This window comes from Orbicella franksi, chromosome 1, assembly GCF_964199315.1.
Source record: "Orbicella franksi chromosome 1, jaOrbFran1.1, whole genome shotgun sequence".
In the NCBI taxonomy this organism is placed as follows: Eukaryota; Metazoa; Cnidaria; class Anthozoa; order Scleractinia; family Merulinidae; genus Orbicella; species Orbicella franksi.
The window spans coordinates 12,157,781-12,179,058 of record NC_138145.1 but is presented as its reverse complement, the minus strand read 5'-3'; the positions used below and the strand labels follow the sequence as shown (position 1 = coordinate 12,179,058).

The 21,278-nt window shown below is 40.4% G+C and overlaps 2 protein-coding genes across 2 annotated transcripts; one reads left to right on the top strand and one right to left on the bottom strand.

Annotated features, from left to right (window-relative positions):
* Nucleotides 1-310: 310 nt before the first annotated feature.
* On the bottom strand, nt 311-6,433 carry LOC145478966 (glutamate receptor ionotropic, NMDA 1-like). The gene is made up of 6 exons (XM_081457220.1): nt 6,041-6,433; nt 5,149-5,623; nt 4,372-4,507; nt 2,839-3,937; nt 2,032-2,195; nt 311-1,483 (listed from the first exon to the last, which is right to left on the bottom strand). The coding sequence occupies exons 1-6, from the start codon at nt 6,431-6,433 to the stop codon at nt 868-870; spliced, it is 2,883 nt and encodes a 960-aa protein (XP_081313346.1). The 3' UTR covers nt 311-867.
* A 2,421-nt stretch (nt 6,434-8,854) lies between these two features.
* Nucleotides 8,855-19,311, top strand: LOC145490632 (protein SCAI-like). Its single transcript, XM_081469718.1, has 18 exons — nt 8,855-9,391; nt 10,792-10,861; nt 10,989-11,014; nt 11,589-11,675; nt 12,472-12,570; nt 12,998-13,094; nt 13,527-13,625; nt 13,865-13,936; nt 14,124-14,204; nt 14,762-14,881; nt 15,360-15,470; nt 15,885-15,963; nt 16,059-16,155; nt 16,468-16,549; nt 16,966-17,038; nt 17,428-17,604; nt 17,772-17,872; nt 18,235-19,311. The coding sequence occupies exons 1-18, from the start codon at nt 9,279-9,281 to the stop codon at nt 18,385-18,387; spliced, it is 1,737 nt and encodes a 578-aa protein (XP_081325844.1). The 5' UTR covers nt 8,855-9,278; the 3' UTR covers nt 18,388-19,311.
* Nucleotides 19,312-21,278: the final 1,967 nt, after the last annotated feature.

Below are 21,278 nucleotides of genomic sequence, written 5' to 3'. Positions count from 1 at the left end.
TTCTCCATTTCTTGAAGGCTTTCCAGGTCTTGATAATTTACGAGAACTCGCAAAGTTATCTACGTTTTTCAAAACTACGTCAAGCTTTCGTGCATTCATCTGTAATTAACTTTATGTTCTACGGCATTTAGTCTAACATGGTGGAAACCAGCTTGAAAGCCAATGGCTACTCTGGTTACCATGTACATATTTTTGTAGTCTTTCCATAGAGATATGTAACATCTATTTATTAACTCTGCAAATAGAGCGCAACAATAAAGAAGTTGAAGCTGAAGTTTCATGCTGATCAGGTAATTAATACTGAGGAAGGGCCACGCACGAAATCATAACTTTTGAGCTTTTTTAAACACTGTCGAGTTTCTCGGTACAAGAAAGAGGCTCAAGGCTGAGCCAAAGTTGGTCTTGGGTTCTCATGCTAGGAACAGATCCAGGAACGGGAGAAGGTAACAGGTGCGGAAGCATGCCCTCCCAGAAGATTAAAAAGTCTAATTTCTGTGAGCAATTATTTCCTGCTTTATAAAGTTTATTTATGAAGAAAAAAATTGAGGTTAAGCCGAATAACAGATTTTTTAGAAGAGCAGAAGGGGGAGAGGGTTGGGCGGGAGAGGCAAGTCTTCCTCTAATTCGGTGCCCGTTGTCTCTGGTTCAACGTACTTAAATTGACCCCGTGACCCTGAGACTGGAGAGAATGTCGCACCGCGGTCGTAAAGAATTAGACCAAAGAGAAAGCAAATTAAAACAGTAATGGGCTATGACGTCCATGGGAATTTAACATTATTAACGACTGTTGATTACAAGAGGAATCTATATCCTGTCCTTTGCTTTTTTTACCATGCATCACTTCCTACTAGTATTGTAATTCTTTACTCAACAAATTGAATGAAATTTAAGTCCACTACTCGCTTCTGGTTCTTCATGATGATAGTCCAATGTTTCAAGCTGCAGCCCTGGGTTTGAAGACGCGAAAGTGAGTTCCGCCACGCTTTGAACATTGTTTTCAGTCTCACTATTCAGCCCTGCTGGAGTGGAAGGAAATTTCTCCACAAAGTAATCAGCGAACCTTTCATGACTGCCACAGTTTCTCATTTCAAATTTTTGAGGGTTTCTTTTCCTGTTTGCTCGAGAAGAAGCCACCAAGCGTTCGAAGCTTAAGAATAGAATTGAGACAACAATTCCGGCCGCGACAAGAACAAAAACGCCGTTGTAGTTATATACGGACAATCTGTCTGGCGTTTTCTCAAAATCTTCCTTTTTCAAGCATTTCCGTACAAGCCACTTGTTCCATAGGTCTGCTAACACGTTGTTGTCGCTAAATTGCTGAATACTATTTGAGAGGGGCTGGGTCCAAGAGGATTGTTTTCTAAGGACCAGTCCGTAGCCAGAGATGCCAAACGGCTCTCCCACAATTCTCAGGGAACAGTTGTGCTGCGAAGAGACCATGTGTTCTAGGTAAGGTTGGTCGTCTATGTAAACTGAAATTTCCCTGAAGACAAAAGTGAATACAAGATCAGGGCCAGTATACATCCTGATAAGAAAAGCCAAAATTCGAATCTGATGACATGTATCAATTTACTGATCGGTATTTGTGCAGTACAGTACTGTCCAGTAATTCATGATTTAGATTACTGCGTCATAACACTGTGAACTACGAAGCTAACGTTTCTACTTCGAAATCTTTTAGAAGGGAACGCTCACGAACTGGCGCATCGTAAAAGATGCTAAAGATTGATGGAAGGAATCTTCTTCAGTTTAGCATAATACGAAATGAGATAGATTTTGAGCTTGCTAAATATATTAGAAGATGATTTCTTCGGTCAGTGACACAGGCAAACTCGGGAAAAGAAGTCAGTTTATTAGTGAACAGAGAGTTTCCAAACGAGAACCCCTCCTGTCAATGAACAATGAGTGCACGGGTGAGGCTCTGGAGGCGAGATTCTCTTATATCTAAGGGTTGTAATCATTGGTAACTGGCGAGAAGTTCTTTTAATATAACTGAGACACGCCGAAGCTTCCATCTTAACTAAACTTTACCCTGATTTTACTTTCTTGACACCATCATACACATTTTCCACGCTATGGTCTTTCATGTTCTGATATATCTTACGCATGCGTGGGTCATGATTAAACTTGAAGTAGGCCTCAGTGCTGCTCGACTTTAGTGTCCCGAAGCGAAAGCCTGGGGGAGGGTTTAACATCTGTTGAAAAGAATATGACAATAAGATCAACAAATTAGGGGACAATTGCAAGCGTGAACAAATAAAACTGAAAACTTTTGGGCTATCGAAAAGCTAGAAATTATTGGCTTCTGATATCGCATCTTAAGGAATTACCAGTAAAATACCATGAATAAGACATATTTATATTCTCGCATTTCTCGGTATTGGATTGGAACTAGCTTGCAAAGGAGGCTCATGCAGGGAATATCATTAATGTTACTTGCATTTGAAAAGACTTCCCGCATTAGCCTCAGTTGCAAGCTAGTTCCAGTCCAATACCGAGAATGACACCGTTTGGGGTCAGTAGTCAAACAATTTGTATTTTGTTGAACAAGCAGAACTGAATCTAAAGAACGATAGTTGCAGAGTGGGACTACACTTAGACACGGAGAATCACCGAGGAAAAAGCATCATAAGATTCGTGCCTTTCAGAACCTTGAACTAGAAATGAGTTTATTTCATTAGGGTTCCGCTACAAACTGAGAGTCGGCCATAGTGGGGCTCATTGTCACAAAAACCTCATGTCTAAGAAGACTGTTGCCTAAAGTGTTATGTCGTGACAGGGACAAAGAGACCTCAGTAAGTTAGTACTGAGACAATCTGTAGTTCTTTGTCAGTTTACCTTTTCATCATATATCCCTGTTATCGGTGGTTCTGCTTCATCTTTCACCTTGGTGGCAGCAAGATTGGCTGTGTACGTGCTGCTGAGGATGATCATGGCGAACGCGAAGAAAATAGCCACAAAGCGAGAACTTAAGCTTCTTGGGAAACCACTTCCAGCCGGCACGTGTACAAACGTGCTCCACGTGTAGGACATGCTTTCAAGCAGTGTCACTCTTTGTCTCCTTTTAAAGTACTTCTTTTCTGCCCCCAAGAAAGGGCGTTTGCTCTTAGAATAAAACTCCCTCGTTTTTCGGTCCAGGAACCACAGCGCAAGGAGTATCGTAAGAATTGTTGTCACAATAGCAAGCCACAAGCTTGTGCCAAATGGTTCAAGGAATTCCATGGTTATCAAAGGTCTGGCAATATTTCCGTTCGCTATCATCATTCCTATGCCAACCTCGCCGTAAGGAGAAGTGAAATCTACCACCTGACTGCGTTGCGCGTTGATGGTTATGGAGCCAAGTGCCATATCTGCATGTCCGTATAACACCTCTCCTATCATTCCATTCCAACGGCCTGTGGCATCGTCTATAGCGCCATACTTCCCATCTGGGACAAGATAGAGCTCGTAACTGAAGCCGAGCTTGTTCTGTATCAAGCCCAGAAGGTCCACCATTAAACCGGATACGCAGAAAACATACAACTGTTCCGTGTCGTTTCGATTCGTGTCGTGTCGTTTCGTGTTATTCGTGATTCTTGACTGCGCATGCTCATAACAAGGCACACCTACCTCGCAACTCGGTTGAAGTGATCTTCGTTGCAAGCTTTTCTTTGTACAAAGCTCTCCGTCTTCGCAGCCTAACACACCACCGACCTTGTAAAGATACTGACCATGTACTATGGTGACAATTCTAAGAGCCTTTGCCTCGCTGTGAGGAATGCGGCTGAGTTGTCGAAGAATGCTGCCTTCTATTTGAATACTTTCCTTGTATCGATATGTTCCAATTTTCATCCAGGATCGCGCTTTCACAGAATTGTTTTCATGCTTTAAAATAGTGTAGGTATCGCTAAGAAGTTTCTGGTTGAGCGAAGAACTTGCGTTTGCGTTCCCAAGATGACTGTGAAAAGAACAGGAAATTTAATAAGTCCATAAGGTAGGTAAAGTGTGCATACGAGCCTAGTGGCCAATGAGGCCGGAGCTTATCCCGGTTTCTGTAATAGGAGTATTTTTTTCTCCTCCCTGGATGGGACGCTAGTTCATCACAGGGTTACCCCCAGCATTAAATTCGCCGGTACTCATTTTTGCACCTGAGTGAAGATGGGCACTATGAGAGTAAAGTGTCTTGCCCAAGAACACAACGGCGACGACTGCTTGATACAAATCGGGCCTGTCGTAACATTTAATTACTAATTGAATACGTAGTATCTAAAGAACTGTACACACCAGTTTTTGAGCTAGTCCAGGCTGAATAACAACGTATATTTAAAGACAAAGCAATATGGACATTTGTGTTAGGTGGTATACACCAAATATGTGTTTAATACATCTTACCTTACAAACATTTTACGCGAAATCCATCGAAACTGATCACCAAAACAAGACTCGTTTGTTGGAGGTAAAACAGTAATAAATGAATCAACAGAATCGGCTTTCACTGGAGAAGAAAGAATCTGTAAAGCGTTCATTGCTGCAATAATCAATAATAAAATGCAAACATCGATAATGATACACTTTAACATGCCTACAACATCCACAAATAGATGTTAACTGGCCAAACCAAGGTAATTATTCTGGCCAAGCAAAAAGGACGCAAAGCGCGTGTAAACGTGCGCGAGAGAGTCACGGTTGGGTTAAGTTTTACCAGGAGCCATGATCGTCCCCGATTATGGCTCCTGGTTTTACTTCTGATTGGATGAAAAGGTGGCGCGAGTTTTTAATGCCAATTATGTAGGGTGGTAATGCAAAACCAATTACTTTTCGACACTCAATTAAAAACCGCTCTATTTTTTTTTCTTTCGGCCATGTATAGGGTGCTTTCGATCTGGCTTAGTGTATGGCTATCATGTAGATAGCGGTGCAGTGCCGAGTGGTGTTCAAAAAAAACTTTCGGCAAGTTAAAGCCAGCGTTTCCTTACCTTACACTTGCAAATTAAACTGGTGAAAGGTGCAAAAAAAACACCTAGGTAAGCCAGTTTGCTACCGTTAGTTCAATTTTGCGCCTAGATGGCTCGACATTCATGGAACGCTATCTCTGTCCTGACTGGTTGAGAAGAACAGACCACCAATTGCAAGAGGGCATTTTGGAACACTCTTTAAACTAATTCTTACCTATAGTTTCCTCTGAAGTATTAAGTTTGATTCCGATAAAGTTTGAAACAGTTATCCCCACGGAAGTGTTACTTGTGGCGCGAACAACAGCCTCTGTTCCAATCCACAGGAAATGCTCAGAAACCATCCCCAGGTCCCTCGCAACTTCTAACACAGTCTTCACCGAGTGCTCCCGGCAAGCTAAAACCATTACTTTGACCTCTTGCATTTTTATTTTGACCAATGTTTCCGCTACAAGAACCTTGGTCGCGCTATCGTACAAATCCTTGGTGGGGAGTAATGCCTCGAAGACATAACCAGTATTTGTTTTGCCTCCTGAAATAATCGTTTTTGCCAGCTTATCATTTCCATCCTGCATTTCATATATAATGGCGTACTTGTCAACTTGTAGAAAATCAAGAATTCCTTGAATCACTTCAGATTGACGAGTCGAAGCAGGTCGAAGGAATTTGTAGTTCTTATTCTTAAACACCTTCTATTAAATAAAAGAAAATATGTTAATTAATTAATAATCCGACGCATTCCGAGTTTTCCAAACTAAGTATGAGTTTTCTTTATAGTTCTGAAGAAACTGTTTACAAATATTAAATTAAATATTCATTACTCTCGGAAATGTCTGCCTGGTTAGATAAAAGACTTGGGCCGTGACACTGCGAAATGTGGCGTGTTTACCTATGTAATGATATGCCATAGTCGTCGGCATACTAATGAGATCTTTTTATTTCAAAATAAGCTTTAAGCAGTAAGTATGTAAAAGGCTAAGAAGTTCACTGAACCATCAGAGTCAAAATAAGAAAAAAAATTGAAAAAAGAAAAGGTTTTCCATGGAGATGATGTAAAAGTTAATCGACTTGTTGATTTCTACCGTTTATTATTTCGTCAAAGAACGTACCTGATTTTCAAAAGCTGGGTCTCTCTTTGTCCCCAAAATAAGCACTGGTATGAGTCCGATGAACTGAATGAATTCATTGAGAACTGAATCCTCAGACGGCAAGAAAACTGCGTGAACTTGTTGAGGAAGCAACTCGTGACACAGCAAATCAAGAATATCTCCAAATGACTGTAAATCTGTCTTAGAAACAGTAAGAAATTCAAACTTTACTTCGTGTTGCAGATGTTGACGCTTGCCATGGAGTTCAAGAGCTCTTTGAAAAACTCCAGTCCAATTTGTACTTGAATGTGTGTCCGTAATGAGTGCTAAACGAATTCTTGACAGTGGCTGCACGTCTGAAAATTGTGTTAGGAATATGATGACATGGAGAATAGTGAAGTATTTGTAGAACATATCCAAACTTAATTTTTGTGACATACGTGGGTTGGCTTAAATAGTTCCAAGGTCAGCATTTTACACAGCAAAAATTTAGTCCCAAAGTTTGTTCTTGATCATGATTTGGATGCAGTTCTCCCAGTGACAAATCTGAAATACTTTATATTCCAACAGATTTCCGTTGTGACACGGGTTTTCCTCCCATTAGCTTGAAACTTGCGTCGTTAAAAAACACTGTTGGTCGTCGTGAAATCAGAGGGTGGTTAACCAATACACTTTGCGGTGTTCAAGTCCCAGTAAACTTAAGCATATGTTGCCTTCACTTTAAAAAGTATACTCACTTCTGAAAGTTCTCTAAAACATTTTCTGACTCCCCTTACATGTTATCAATAAATGACATGTTTTTTTACCAGGCGAATTAATAGAGGTTTGTACTAATTTATTGGCAGGTGCTTAGTTTGTCTCCTGCCGAGGTTTATTAATTTTAGTGGTAGGGTGTTTAAAAATACCGAAGACTTAATTATGCACGGATATCTTGGTGTTAAATGGTGTCCTTAATCCTTTATATGGAATTCAACTTGAAGGGACAAATCTTTTATTAAAAAACAAACAAACAAAAGCTCCACTGAGCCATTCATCAGTGGCGTGACCAAGGATATATCGGAATAAGGGCTCTCTGAGATTGCCCCGCGCCGGTCTCTCAACTTGATGTCAGCTGAAATTTATTGTGACTTCCAAATGTTACTGATTAGATAAAAAGACGACTAAACAAACTACTTGAGGCAAAAGGAAGTTATTTTCGTCTGTTCTAGGCTTTTTTTTAATCTAATCTTTTTCTTCAATGCACTTGTGAAATAAAGAGGTGATGTGTCAAGATGTGAAAACGAGTGATAGCAGGTTTTTTCCAAATTACACTTTTCCCTTCCATCCATCTATAGACACTCCCACCGCAAACCGTTTGAAAACCGAACGACGACAACAATCCATGAAGAGATAATTGTTGAAAGGCCAGTCAATAACGTAATTTAGAATGAAGCTGCTGTACAGTGGCGGATCTAGGGGAGAGGCTCGCCCCCCCCCCCCCCCCCCACCCCTTATTTTGAAAAATCACAGAAGGAAGAAAAGCCGGCTGGGCAAGCAAAACAAAACCGCCCCCGCTATTGGAGCTGAGCGTGCATTATTAATAGAATATTTTTCTACCGACATCGTCTCTTTATTATTATAGATCGCTACAGATGCGCCGCTGAAAATTATAGAGCACGAATGGCCAGGATGTTTTGTTTCGTATATATGCAGTCTAACCTCTCCTCGACGGCCACCTTGTGGACAAAGGAAAATGGCAGTTGTGGAGAGGAAGCCGCTATGGGGAAGGTGCAGCATATTTATTTTATTTTTAAACGCTTACACGCGCGCGCTGGGGTTGACACTGACGCAATCAACTACGCTACCAAGGACAGGACTAAAATGAAAGCAAAATTTTCCCACTGTGACCAAATCAAGTTTAATGAACCTGTACTTAAACCAGGAACACCAGAATAGCAGCATATCGCTAACCACTAACTGTTAACGGCTTCCAGCTGAAAAACCAACTGTTATCTGTCGAAAATTATACTGAAATCCAACTGTAAACATGTACCTGCAGATGGCGTAGTGCCCGCGCAAAACAAGTTCGAGATACGCAAATGTTTTCGTTAAGTAAGTCTTTAATACAAATAATTCCTATGGAAAACCATTCCCGAAGAAAGAAGGGTTTCCCTCCTATTAAAGTAGCTTTATTGTTGAAAAGGATTGTTTCCTGCCCCTGTTCATACTTGTAGTGAGATTTAATTTCAGAAAAAAGGATACAATGTGCTTGTAGAAAGCTGGCAATTTAGGATCTAAATATTTTGTGTCATAGTTACATCTGAGCAGAAAATTTAATCCGCCAAGTTTTTGAAAAAAATAGTCTGGTATTGATTTTCAATTATGGCTGTCGGGATTTAAAAGTTTTGGGATCCAGGCAAGTCTTAATGCCTTTATCATTATATCGACATCAGCCATACGAATTCCGCCTTTATCATAGTCTTGATAAATACTTTCTCTCTTGATTTTGTCTTTTTTGTTGTTCCAAAGGAAACCGAATAACTTATTTTTGATGGCATATCTGATTTCGTTTGGGACATTGACATTAGAGGCTGCATAGACTATTTATGATAGCCCGAGCGATTTAATGATAAAAACTTTTCCAAACAGGGTCAAATTTCTTGCTTTCCATAAATCCAGTTTTGTCTGTAATTTCTGAATTTTTAAATCGAAATTAAAGTGCTGGTTCTTGTTTTCATCATAGGAGAAGTATACCCCTAAGTTTTAAACAGGTTGGTTTACCCATCCTAATTGTAATGGCTTAGAGAGATGGTACCAAATCTACCGACCGTGTCAAAAGCGTGTTCTACAGAAGTAACGTCTGCACAGAATAGGTTAGTGTCATCTGCAAATTGACTTATTTTAACCTCGTTTACAAATAAATTAATCCCTTTGATTTCGACTGTCTGACGAAGTCTGTTCGATAATATTTCGGACCCAAGCATGAAGAGATACGGGGATAGCGGACAGCCTTGTCTGACCCCCCTTGTTGGTTTAAACCATTTCGTTTATGTCAGCATTTTTGTGGAGATTTAAGGCTAATTATCTCGAAAAAATGCATAGCTACCCCAATTTTTCTCCAGGGATTCCAGTAGCCCTTACAAAGATCTACTTTTTTCGCGTGGTCCTAACCTGGCGCAAAAACCTTTGTATTTAGTAGGCACCGTCCTCTGAAGACGCAACGGGGAGACACGCTTAGAGCCCGCGTTATTCAGCAACAGCAGTCTGTTGTCAAACAAAAATGGCGGAGGACGTAAACAACGACTCTCCTCCTTCGAAAGTGGAAGAACGCAAAATCGTGGTGGAGTTTTGTCAACTACAAGAGAAATCACGACAGCTTTTTAACGCACTGAGGTATTACTCTTTTTCTGATGTCTTCCCTGTGGTATATCATCTGCAAGCGACTTGTCAGTCTGCATGGAGGGCGTGTATCGGTATGCCCGTTCCTGGAAACCCTCATATGTAATTACCCTCATATATATTTTCCTTTAGAATCCTTATACATGCAGAATTAGTTTATTCGAAATGGAGCATTTCGTGCTATATATAGGTGATGTTTTCTTTAAGTTAAATGTTCTTTGACTCGCTTCTTGTATGTTCAAGTTTGGGACAGGTAGGGACAGCATATTGTGCAGGCTCAGCGTTCTTGAAAATATTTCTCAGCTCGTTATCTACAGCCTAGGTTAGGAGGAGGACTTTGCTGTGATTGACTGATGTATTGTAAGGAAAGACGTTTTGTAAACTCTATGTTGCTTACCTTGGGTTTTAATGATTACCCTGATTCAAGAGAGTGGTTTCTAGGTGTTGAGAGTTCAGTCTACATAGACTGCATACAGTGCAATATGAATTTTGTATGTGCTGATCGGGAGCTGTATAGTCAGAGGCAATGTCTGTTCTAGTTCTGGGGATCAGAAGAGGTTTCCAGTGTCTGGTTTGTGTTGCGTTAAGTTGTTATGTGTATTGCAACTCATCCTGCAGAATGAGTACCAAGAAAAGTAGCTCATGCAGTCATAGATTATGCATAGGTTAATAAAGTAACTGTGGAGGTGCATTAATGGCCTAACGGTTAGAATTTCGAAGTCTGGATCAGACAGTCCAGGTTCGTGCCCTGAACAGGGTCATAGCATTGTTTACTGAGCCAAGACACTTTACTTGCATAGTGCTTCTTCCATCCAGGTGATGGGTGAAAAAAGTAAAAAAAAGCCTGCATACGAGCCAAGTGGCCCATCAAGCAGGAGCTTATCCCAGTTTCTGTAGAATGAAGCAACTATGAGTATTTCAGCTTCTCCTCCCTGGATGGGATGCTAGTCCATTGTAGGGTTACCCACAGCATTAAGCTCGCCAGTACCCATTTATACATCTGGGTGGAGAGGAGAACTGTGAGAGTTAAGTGTCTTGCCCAAGAACACAATGCAATGACCTTGGTCAGGGCTCAAACCCAGACCACTCAATCTGGACATGAGTGTACTACCCACGATGCCACCACACCTCCCACAAAGGAGGAGCGTAAATACTCCTGCTCACTTCATGCTACAGGAACCGACTAGTGCTCTGAAAATCTGATGGCACAGCCTCTTGTCCTGACCTAGACTTAATATTACTTCTGTCAATAACTTAAAATTATACCAACTTCAAGTTATTATAAAATCATCACAATAGTAATAATTTTAGGGTTTCAAAAACTTTAGTGGGTGTAAATAAAGCAGTGCAAAGTACATGTCAATTTCTCTTTGCTCAATTTATGATCAACACAGAGACTTGCCACAGTTCGGACACAAGCACTGGCAGACTCATTTTGGAAAAACTTTTGATGTCTATACTAGGGTAAATATGATATTTTTTAGAAAAGGTATATACAGTCTATTTTTGTGTGTGTTTTATGGCTGCTTTCTTGGTTTACTGTGAATTAAATAAAAAAAAAAAAAACTTTGTTTTTTTTTTCTTCTGTCAGCTGTGGAAATTTCAGCAGAAGTACAGGTACATTAATTTCTTAATTAAGGATGTGTTAGAGGTAGACAGAATTGGTTCATTGCTTGTTGTAGCCAGAAAATAATGAGAAATGTGGGGCCACTGAATTCTTATAAAGCTACTTGAAGATTGCTTTGCCTGATGAAGCTTTAACAGACCTATTTCGATATATTAGAATTCAGCCTAACACAATAGACCTCAGCACAAGGCTCTGGGGAATAAACCCCACAAACTCTGTAGTTATTTCCCAGAGCCTGGTACTGAGGTCTATTGTTTTATGCTGAATTTTAATATATCAAAATTGGTCTATTTTGTCCCTCAAGTAATACAGATGTGGTTTCTTAGGACCCTTGGTTAAAAACCAGATAGATGCCTCTGAATAGATCAACAGCATTTTACCTAACATATTTAAGCTTCTCAATTAATTTTGTATAATATTGACAAGAAGAACTTGTGCACACTGATTTAGTCTGTTCTGAATAGTCTCCAGCAATATACATAATTATATTTTTTTAGTTTTCTATACTCATAAGGCCACTGGATCACCTAAAACAGAAATACTCATTAGTTTGTATTTTCCTAGGTCTATTTTGGACACTAAATATAACCTGAAAAGATGGCAGATAGGAGAAATTGCATCCAAAATTGGACAACTTTACTATCATTACTAGTAAGAGTTTCTATACTGTTCCTGTGACAAATTTTAGCAACTGTAATTTATATAATCAGGTACTGATAAATGGAGGAGGGTAGTTGTAGTAAAGAGAGGGATGGTAGGGTATAGCTCCTGGGAGGCTGCAAAAGTGGTACTTAGGGAGAGGGTGGCATTGAAACAGAATGCTGGAGCCTTAGGCACCAACTGGCACAGGAGCTATGACGAAGACAACAGCAACAATGATGATGATGATGATGATGATGATGATGATGATTATGATGATGGCGATGATGAAGATGATGATGGCAGTGATGATGACAACAATAGCTTATGCACCAACTGGCATAGCAAGCTATCACGAAGGCAGTAGTGATGATGATGAATTGATAACGACAACAATGGCTTAGGCACCTACTGGCACAAGAAGCCATGATGACAGCAATGACAATGATGATGGTAGTGGCAGCAGCCATACTGGTGGTAGTGGCAGCAGCAACTGTGGTAATGGTGGTCATCAAGGTGATGATGATGATGGCAGTGGTTGGACTTTGGTAGTGATTAATTTTTTGTGAGAAATAGTTGTTTTTTATCAAACCTATAAGATAGCCTCAGAAATATATACTTTGGGAAAAAGAATTGTAGGGTAGGTCTTGTGTACATAAATGGCAATGTTTTATGACCACAGGGGGACCTGAGGTCATTTTGTACTCTCTGTGTTGCTTTTCAATTTTTGTAGACGGTTATGTTATGTTATGTTATTTACTTATTTATTTGTTTATGTGTTTTTATTTTCTTACTCATTACTTTTCAGCCTTAGGACAAGTGAAGCAAACTACCTTCATGAGTCCTTTGGGTTTTATTCTGCCATCCGCTCCAGGGCGTACTACAGTCAAGCAAGCAAGGAAGAAAAGTAATTATACAGAATTGTTTCATTTGACGTTAGTTTCTTAAAAGAAGCCACACCTTTTCAGGTCAAATTTGGCACCTTTTAATACCTGTGAAATTTAACGCGCGCTCATTGGCCAATGCTTTATCTTGCCTAGTTCCTAGACCTCGATAATTTGCCACGGTCAATCCGTTTTGAGTCACGTGGTCTCGTCTCGTTTAGGTCACCGAATTGATCGTGAAGGCCTGGGACAAAGCCATACAGGAGCTGGGCAATGTTTTATCACCAAAAAGAATACAGACAGTTTCAGACAGACACCTACGTAGGAGTAACTGACACACAGCTGGAGAAATTTCTTGTCAGATTATTAATTTACTTTCCATACATGTACCCTCGTTTTCTCAAACGTTGAATGCGCTCGTTATTAATGTTTTATCAATTGACTTTTCAGGCCAGATCTGATGGTGAAAAAGCTTCGTTACTATGCGCGCTTCATTGTTGTCAGTCTTCTTCTTAATAAGGCGGATCTTGTCAAGGAATTAATACAGGTGATTCATTCTTTGACTGTGGTTCACACGTAACAAGCTACGCATTGTACGCAACCAGTTTTTTTATTGTTGTTGTTGTTATTATTATTATTATTATTATTATTATTATTATTATTATTATATTATTAAGAAACCTGGCAGTAGAACATCGGCTGCAAGTAACGGACTATAGGAGACGAAGACCGAAGGGACCCCCTAGCCTGAAATATAAGTCATCTTCCGCCCTCAACTTTTCCCAGGCGAGTGACTCTCTTGCAGTGGGGATTAGGCTGAGGACGGGAGATAACTGACATTTCAGGCTAAGAAACACCCATACAGTAGACCGAACGATAACGAGCTGTGGCTTAGATGTCAAACCGTTTTTATCGCTGTAGTCTTTGGTGTCTTGGTCAATCCATTACAAGTTGAAATTTTTGTTTTCTTTTTTACCAGGAACTCCATCACTATGTAGAGGAATATGTGAATGTGTATGAAGCTGACGACGATGAAGAGTGGAGGCTGGTGATTAGTGAAGTCACGGCTTTTATGGAGGTAGGGATGAACAATAAAGATTAATTTAGTTCCAATCGGTCTAGACTGTCATCAGTTTCTCTTTTGCTCGAAAATCCGCGGGGAAGAACGCAAAATCCGCCGCTCGCCTCTGCTCGTTTACTCAGGGTTTTACATTCTTCCACGCGAATTTTCCAGCAATCTAACGTGAAAACTTAGTCTTGCCACGTTTCCTCTAAAACCTGTTTTGTGTTTTGTTTTGTTTGTTTCCTGATATGCAGGCAGACTCGCTGGTGACAGTGATGACCCCGGATGTTGTTCCCGTGACTCTTTCACACAGGATGGGAGAAAACGTGAGTTACCTTGAACGGTTAATAAGCTTAAGATACGGTAGAGGAACGACACTTACATACACCCAGATGATTTTGGAGACTTAATTGTTGTTAAGCAGACCTAGGTTTGGACATTGTAGATGGCCGATTCATCTCTACGATTTTTTTATTTAGTTTTTTATCGGTTTATTTATTTTTATTTTTTCAGGAAATTCCACCACAAAGACCGGTCAGTGGTACGTCGTTATCTTTGCAGGAGATCATTATCGTGGGAAACTGTGAGAAGCAGGTATGTGACAAACACTCATCCATTACTCACGCTAGCATAAGGACGCGCCCTTCTACTCCTGAGAACTGTCTATCGCACACTGACAGTTATTAGTTTAAATGTATTAGCGTTCTGTTACGAATGCCGTTCTCTAATTGGCTACTCTACTCACTATCTATATTCTGTTTTAGTATAAATCTACTAGCGTTTAATCATGAATTCCGTTCTCTGATTGGCTGCGCTACTCAATATCTATTCTGTGGTAGATAGTGGGTAGCGTAGCAGTGTGCCCTTGTTAACAAAATGACGGCCGCCTCTTGGCGTTTTCGAAGTGTCTGTGAAGAGAATTTAGATTAAGTTTTGAAGGACTAGTAGATTTATACTGAAACAATTAGATTATTCGCTCTCGATTTCTACACCTGATAGTTGACTCGGGCCACACCCTCGTCAACTATCATGCGATAGGAATCTTGAGCTCATAATCTAATTGTTAAGTGTACTCCGATGTGTTGACGCAATTAAATGTTTTCTTGGCGAAGCTTTGTATCTTGATCATTCCTTCCATGACTCATTGCCAGGTCAAATTCAGCGAGTTGACACTGGACATGTTCCGAATGCTGCAGGCCCTAGAGAGAGAACCCGAGGACGCCCCGTCACGTACCTTGGCCACTTTCACTGAAATATCTGACGATGATAGGGTGAGCAATAACTTCCAGTCTGTTTTAAAATGAAACTAATAACAGCTGAGCTGACTTGGGGAAGATTTCAAGACGCTCGTGCTCTCATTTCATGACTGCGTACTGTAATAAACACAAGAGTTACTTGTCATTTGTGGAAAATCTTCATTGGAGTACTCGGAAGTTTTCCGTTTCTTGATCTTTCTTGTCAGCCAATCGAAAAATAACACAAACCTTTGCGAGTGTTCAAACCATGTTACCTCGACATGACTGTATGTTGATTAGCAACCACTTTGCCGTAAATCGCGCACTCATTCAATCTTGAGTACATGGTCCCGCACTTAGAAATGTCGTCATTCTTATAACTGTCAAGACTACGCCTGAAACTGTCAAAATTGTGTGTCATTGAATCTTGAGGACACTTAGAAATGTCGTCATTCTAGGCCAGAAACTGTTAAAGTTGTGTCTCAGTTCAGATAGTTCTCTCCTTTTTTTTTAGGAGACCAACGAGATCGAGCGGGCGTCATCCAAGAGACCGAATCCTCATAAATACCTTCTGTATAAGCCAACGTTATCCCAGCTGCACGTGTTTCTGGCCTGCGGTGTTAAGGTTTGCATCCTTTTCACTTTATTGCGGGCAAACTACGTTTCATTGCCTCGTTATTTATTTGCTAGACGAGTTCAGTCTAGTAAACGATTTCAACCAAGTCGTTATTCTTTCTTAACTGAATACTATGCCAAAGTTAGGTCTGGATTATATATATTTAGCAAAGAATGGCTAGACTAGACTAAATCGTCTTCTCAAAGAATGGTGTCGCCGATAACCCTGGTCTAAAAGAAGTTTAAGGGCGTCAACTGAAGTTGTCTCACGTAAATTTCATTCACTTGTTCATGTTCATTTATGTTAAACTGAACCCAATACAAGAAAAGAAATTGACGATGTTTATTCCGGATCATAGTTGTGTTTACAGTTACGCGAAGGAATCAGAAAGGTGTGTGTTGTAAACTGCTGTTCTTGTTTCAGGAACTTCCTAACAGTGGCGTTATGTTGGTGTATGTGTCTGGTGATGGTTGTCCTGGAAACGCAAAGGCTGGAGAAGAAGGTACATGGACACCGAAGAACAATCATGACTGACGATTGCGCCGCATAGAATTCTCGTAATTTCTTTGTTTAACAATGCTTTGTTTGTCTCCGTAGGTCCGTACGAGCAAGGAGGAGTTACTATGAATCATAAAAAGGCGGGAAACGAAGAGGCCGCGAGGCGCCCGAGGACTAACCTGAAGGATGTACACTGGTACGTTGCTTTTGTACTGTGTCTTTGACACAAAACAGTTTTACAAGTTTTTCTTCCGTACTGCACTCCCTTCAAGAAACAACGGCCCAGCCGGTCTATATATGTAGGAAGCAGGCGAAAATATTTCGTTATCAGTTGTTAAACTATCGCTTCCACACCGGAGGAGAAGTGCCAGAGGAGGTCCTTGTATCTTGTTTCTGTACCTCACAGCAAAACAATTTATAAAGGAAACTGCTGTTTGTGTAATCTCAGCTGAGATTGTAGTGATGAAGAAAGTGCAGTCTAATTTTGTTTAATATCCCTTTGTTTTAGTCTGTACCCAGAGGACCTTGTGCCCTTCAGTAGGAAGCCACTGATGATAATAGTGGATAGCTCAAACAGTCATGCTTTTAAGGTGAGTTTTACTTATCTTTTCATTATCTTCCGTTACTGGTTGGGAGAACTTGGTCTAGGAATAATGATTATTTTGTATCGTTTGGCTATGTCAAAACCACGCTAAAAACGCAAAATAAGTAAGCGTCGGGGCGTGCGAGCCGCGTGCGAGCCGCGAGTAGCGCGCGCGTCGGAAGACGAGTTACGCTACTTGCGACTCTCGTCTCTGCATGTTACGCTCGCACGCTCGCAACCGCTCGCTTGTGTTGCTTTCTTCTTTGCGTTCTTCCCCACGGATTTTCGAGCAAAAAAGCGACTGCTCACAGTCTATTTCGCGCCATGTTACTGCCACTTTCAAAATAAAAAAAAGTCCTTGGTTCTGGTCCGCTACTGTGACCACTTTTTTGTCATCAAAAACTTCTTCATTTTTCTTTCCAGTACTTTCCAAGTTTGTTTGGGAAACCGCTAATCTGTTTGATGTCACCTGTCACTGTTCCTACCACCATGCAAGGTAAATAAAATTGTTATGCCACTCAACCACTCTAAGTATCATGCAATACTCCTTACTGGAAAAAAGGGGACAAAATAGCTGCTACCATAAGGGTTAGACTTTTCTTTAAATCAATTATTGCCTCGTTGAAAGGTACTGCTCAATAGCTTTCATTTAAATAGTCACACACTGGCGTTTAATCCCAGACTTTTATTTGAATGGTCACACTGTAGGTTTTTAGCTGATCGCGTTGCGTGCTTTTGGTGACTGTTCTTCTAGCTGAGGGGTTGAAGCTTGCTTTTGGGGTTGGGAGTTTCAGCAAGGGATTAGTTGCAGTTAGAAAATTTCTATCTACTCGTGTTATGGCCTTTTTGCTACCACAGATTATCTCTTGCATTCAAATCTTGCAGAGCAAAGTCGAAAGGGAAGTCTCTTCTCGTTATTTCTCTTCAATCCGCTGGTGGCCTTCTGTTACGTCTGCAGTATTGCCGACCTTCGTAGCGACTTGTGGGATAGCTGTCAGCGACAAGTTCGACGAATAATGAACGACAGTCTCCGAGTATTTTACGACTGGTCTCGATATGTTGGTGAGTGACGAGGCGCGTGAATGCTGCCATCGCCTGTAACGACCTGTAACTAGTTGAGAGTTATGTATTGAGAAAGTGCGCAGTGCACGAAAGATCTCAGCGTTTCTCTTCTGGTGGATTATGAAACATAATTTCCTCTTAATCTTCTTGTTGTTTTCTTTTGGCAGATGTTGTTTTTATTCAGCTTCTCGATGACGAGTTTCTTCGTCTTATGATTCTTCGTTATATCTTCTCTTTCTATACCATGCATCTTCATCGGGCATTTAAGGTACTGTCAACCTCAAAGTCACACTCCTTGGTTAAAATGTTTATCATAATTTAACTGTAACCCACAATTAAGAACCTGCTTGATCTTGCCTGGCTAAACAGGTTCGTATATTTTTGAGTATTAAAATGGCAAGTTCTCAAACCACTAGTTTCTTACATGCGGGTTTTACTTTATTGGACGTCTCTCTCCCACAAAATATAAGAAGAGTGTTGGAAGAAAGTTGTTTCTTTTTTGGGGCCTAAAGGCAATTGGTGCAAAAAGGATAAACACCAATACAACAATATGTATAATTGATAATGCAACTGCACGGTCATCGCTATGATCGTTTTCGGATGTTTTTCAGACCTCTGATTTTCTTTCAGGGTTCCGACTACTATCCGAAAAGCTTCCCTAAACTTCCAGCCGCAGAAATTCTTCTCAACGGCAGCGTAGAAAAACAAGTTCTTGAACTAGCCTCCATGTTGGACGTACGAAGTCTGTTTTACGAGATCGGTGAAGGACCTCCGACGGATTAAGAATTATCGTGCACGAACAAGCGTGTTGGCAAACGCTATGGACGAGGGAATGATCCACAATGCGCAAAATGTTGGCAACGAATTTCTTCTGCACTGGAGGCAGAGGTAACAATGTGTGGGAAGGGTTTGGAGGCATGCGATGTTGCGGTCAACTATCGCTCTGTAATGTTCAGGGGGGAGAAGGCTTTTCTAAAGAGTGCATCATGGGAAGGAGTGTTAGAGAAAACTCAGGCTGGAACAGAGCTTGAATCCCAAAACAGAGACAGACTGCTAATTGTCCTCAAATCTCAATGAAACAATTTTTTTGTACAAAGAGTAGATTGATTAGCGGGGAAAATTTCAGGGGACTTCACATCATCCACTTAACGACAAACCAAAGAAACAGAGGCTTTGGTAATTTGATTATTTTGGGTTTAATATAGGATACATATACGGTTCGCATTTATGATCTTATTGTCATTACCTCAGATACAGACGTGGACATTTTTGAAGTCAGTGGTCATGAAGTTTTTTTATATCAGTCTTGAATAGGAGCTGGGCTTCTAAAAAAATAAAAAAATAAATTTTGTATATTACCTCGAAAATATTTGGAAGACAGTCACGCGTACTGCGAACACGTGAAATAAGTGAAATGATCTTCGTAGTGTGCAAGCATTTTAGGTTAACACTACAACCTGAAAAAGAATCACTAAGTTGTAGCCTTGAATTTCTGTCACGCTATAAAAGCCATAGTCACTCTTTGGGTTCGTCACACAAGGCGTTCCTTCCCTCGTCGAGTGGAAAGATTGCGTGACGAGGCCAGAAAGTGTCTGCGTGGGAGACTAAAAAAGCCATTGCTTATAATAAGTTGCTTGCCTTCATTTAGTTCAATATTGTATATTCGCATACGCCAGTCTGAAATAAAATTTTATTTTTGATTATTTACTTTGCTGTGTTTGCTCTTGTCTTACGTACCGTGCTTCTTCAGCTCGGTTACATGCGCCTTTCCACCTTGGACGGAATTGTCCACGAATAATACCTATGTCTATGTTACAGGTGTTCAGAGCTATATGGTAAATTCCTGTTCAATGACAAATTACTAACGGAAACAAGCTTGCGTTCATTAGTCTGACCAGACTGACCGGATTCCACTGTGAATAGAAACCAACCGATGACGAGCAGCTGGACGAGTATCCGGTCAAACAAGTCCATTTGAGGCCAGAACTGCTAAATTTACTCTTAATGTGTTTTCAATATAGTATCGGCTATCTGAGTTACCTTTTTCTTTGCTATTTAAACTTTTTCTACCAGTTTTGATTAAATTTATGTGTTAACATCACAGCCGAGGGTGGATCCCTCTACTAATTGGGGACGCCTAAATCTACTTGCAACAAGATATCAGTCGGATTCTATCACAGTTGAATTATAACCGTAATTGTCATTCCTTACATTTTGATCCCATGGTTGTTTATTTTTGTTATGACGTCGATTGCTAGAGTTCTTTTAGTTGTAATATAGATATTTTAAAATTACAATGGTATTATTTTGACACTCGCCCCAATTAGCGGTATGAACAAGAGAAAATGGAAATGTAATAATTGCTTGCTGAGAAGCACATGACGTCATCACGAAAGATCAGATACAGAAGAACAACTAATTGTCAATTTCCCAGTTGCCCAATTTCTTGATATATCGCGTTCGCCTTTTGTGACAGCTGCCGTTTCATTAGCAAATTGACGTCAGTTTTTTTATGCGTCTGTCCTCTTATTGATGATGAATTGCGTCATAACATTGTCAAAGTGGCTGTGGAACCACGAGCCGCAGGCGAGTGGTTCCGCAGTAATTATGTAATTATGCGTCTGTCCTCTAATTGATGATAAATTGCGTCATAACATTGTCAAAGTGGCTGTGGAATCACGAGCCGTAGGCGAGTGGTTCCGCAGTAAACTTTGACAATGTTATGACGCAATTTGTCATCAATAAGAGGACAGACGCATAAAAAACTGACGTCAATTTGTTTCTACAATAACAAGACCCCAAAATGGTCAAATGTCGGGAATAAAAGGGGGAAAAGACACCGTAAACTTGCCGTGAACAAAGCTAAGTGAATTTTATTCAAAATGACGCGAACATTGTAAACAGCTTTTCTCGCTTTTTGATTGGCTACTTAAAAAAGTCCATAAAATCGCGTTGGTTAAAAAGTTGACAGTTTGACAGCTGAAAGTTGAAATTGAAAGCTTGCATAAATTAAAATTTTATCCGTCTGTACTCTTATTGATGATAAAAATGAGCCACTCAGCGCGCGAGAAATTAGACAGTTATTGTAAAATTACCAATGGACGTACAAAGCTTGAGAGACATCGCCATCAATGAATTAAAGTCACCATGTCTTCTACTGGAGAAGAAGTGCCATGAAAACGCTGAATCAAAAGAGAGCGAAAGTTCTTGCCCACAAACCAGCCGTCTTGAGCTTTTCTTGTGCGAAAATGGCCTTTTATCAGTGCAGTCGCAAAGCCAAAATGCTATGAAGAAATCATGGTCACCACGTTTTCTTCGAAAGGGGAAATGTCATGACAATCCTGATTTAAAAGGTAGCGAAAGTTCCTCTAAACAAGCCATCAATCCTGAGATATCGATTGGCCAGTACGAGAATGGCCATTTATCAGCGCAGGCACAAAGCCAGAATGTTATGAAGAAATCATGGTCACCACGTTTTCTTCGGAAGCGGAAAACCCATGAAAACCCTGAATTAAAAGAGAAGTAAAGCGGAAATGCTGTGAGGAAATCATTACGTTTTCTACGGAAAGAGAAAGGCCACGAGGAAGGTGAATCAACAGAGAGGTCGACAGTTTCCACTGGCAAACAGGGCCGCGTTGGCACTGGAAATTCTATAGCATCGCTTGGTAGTAAAA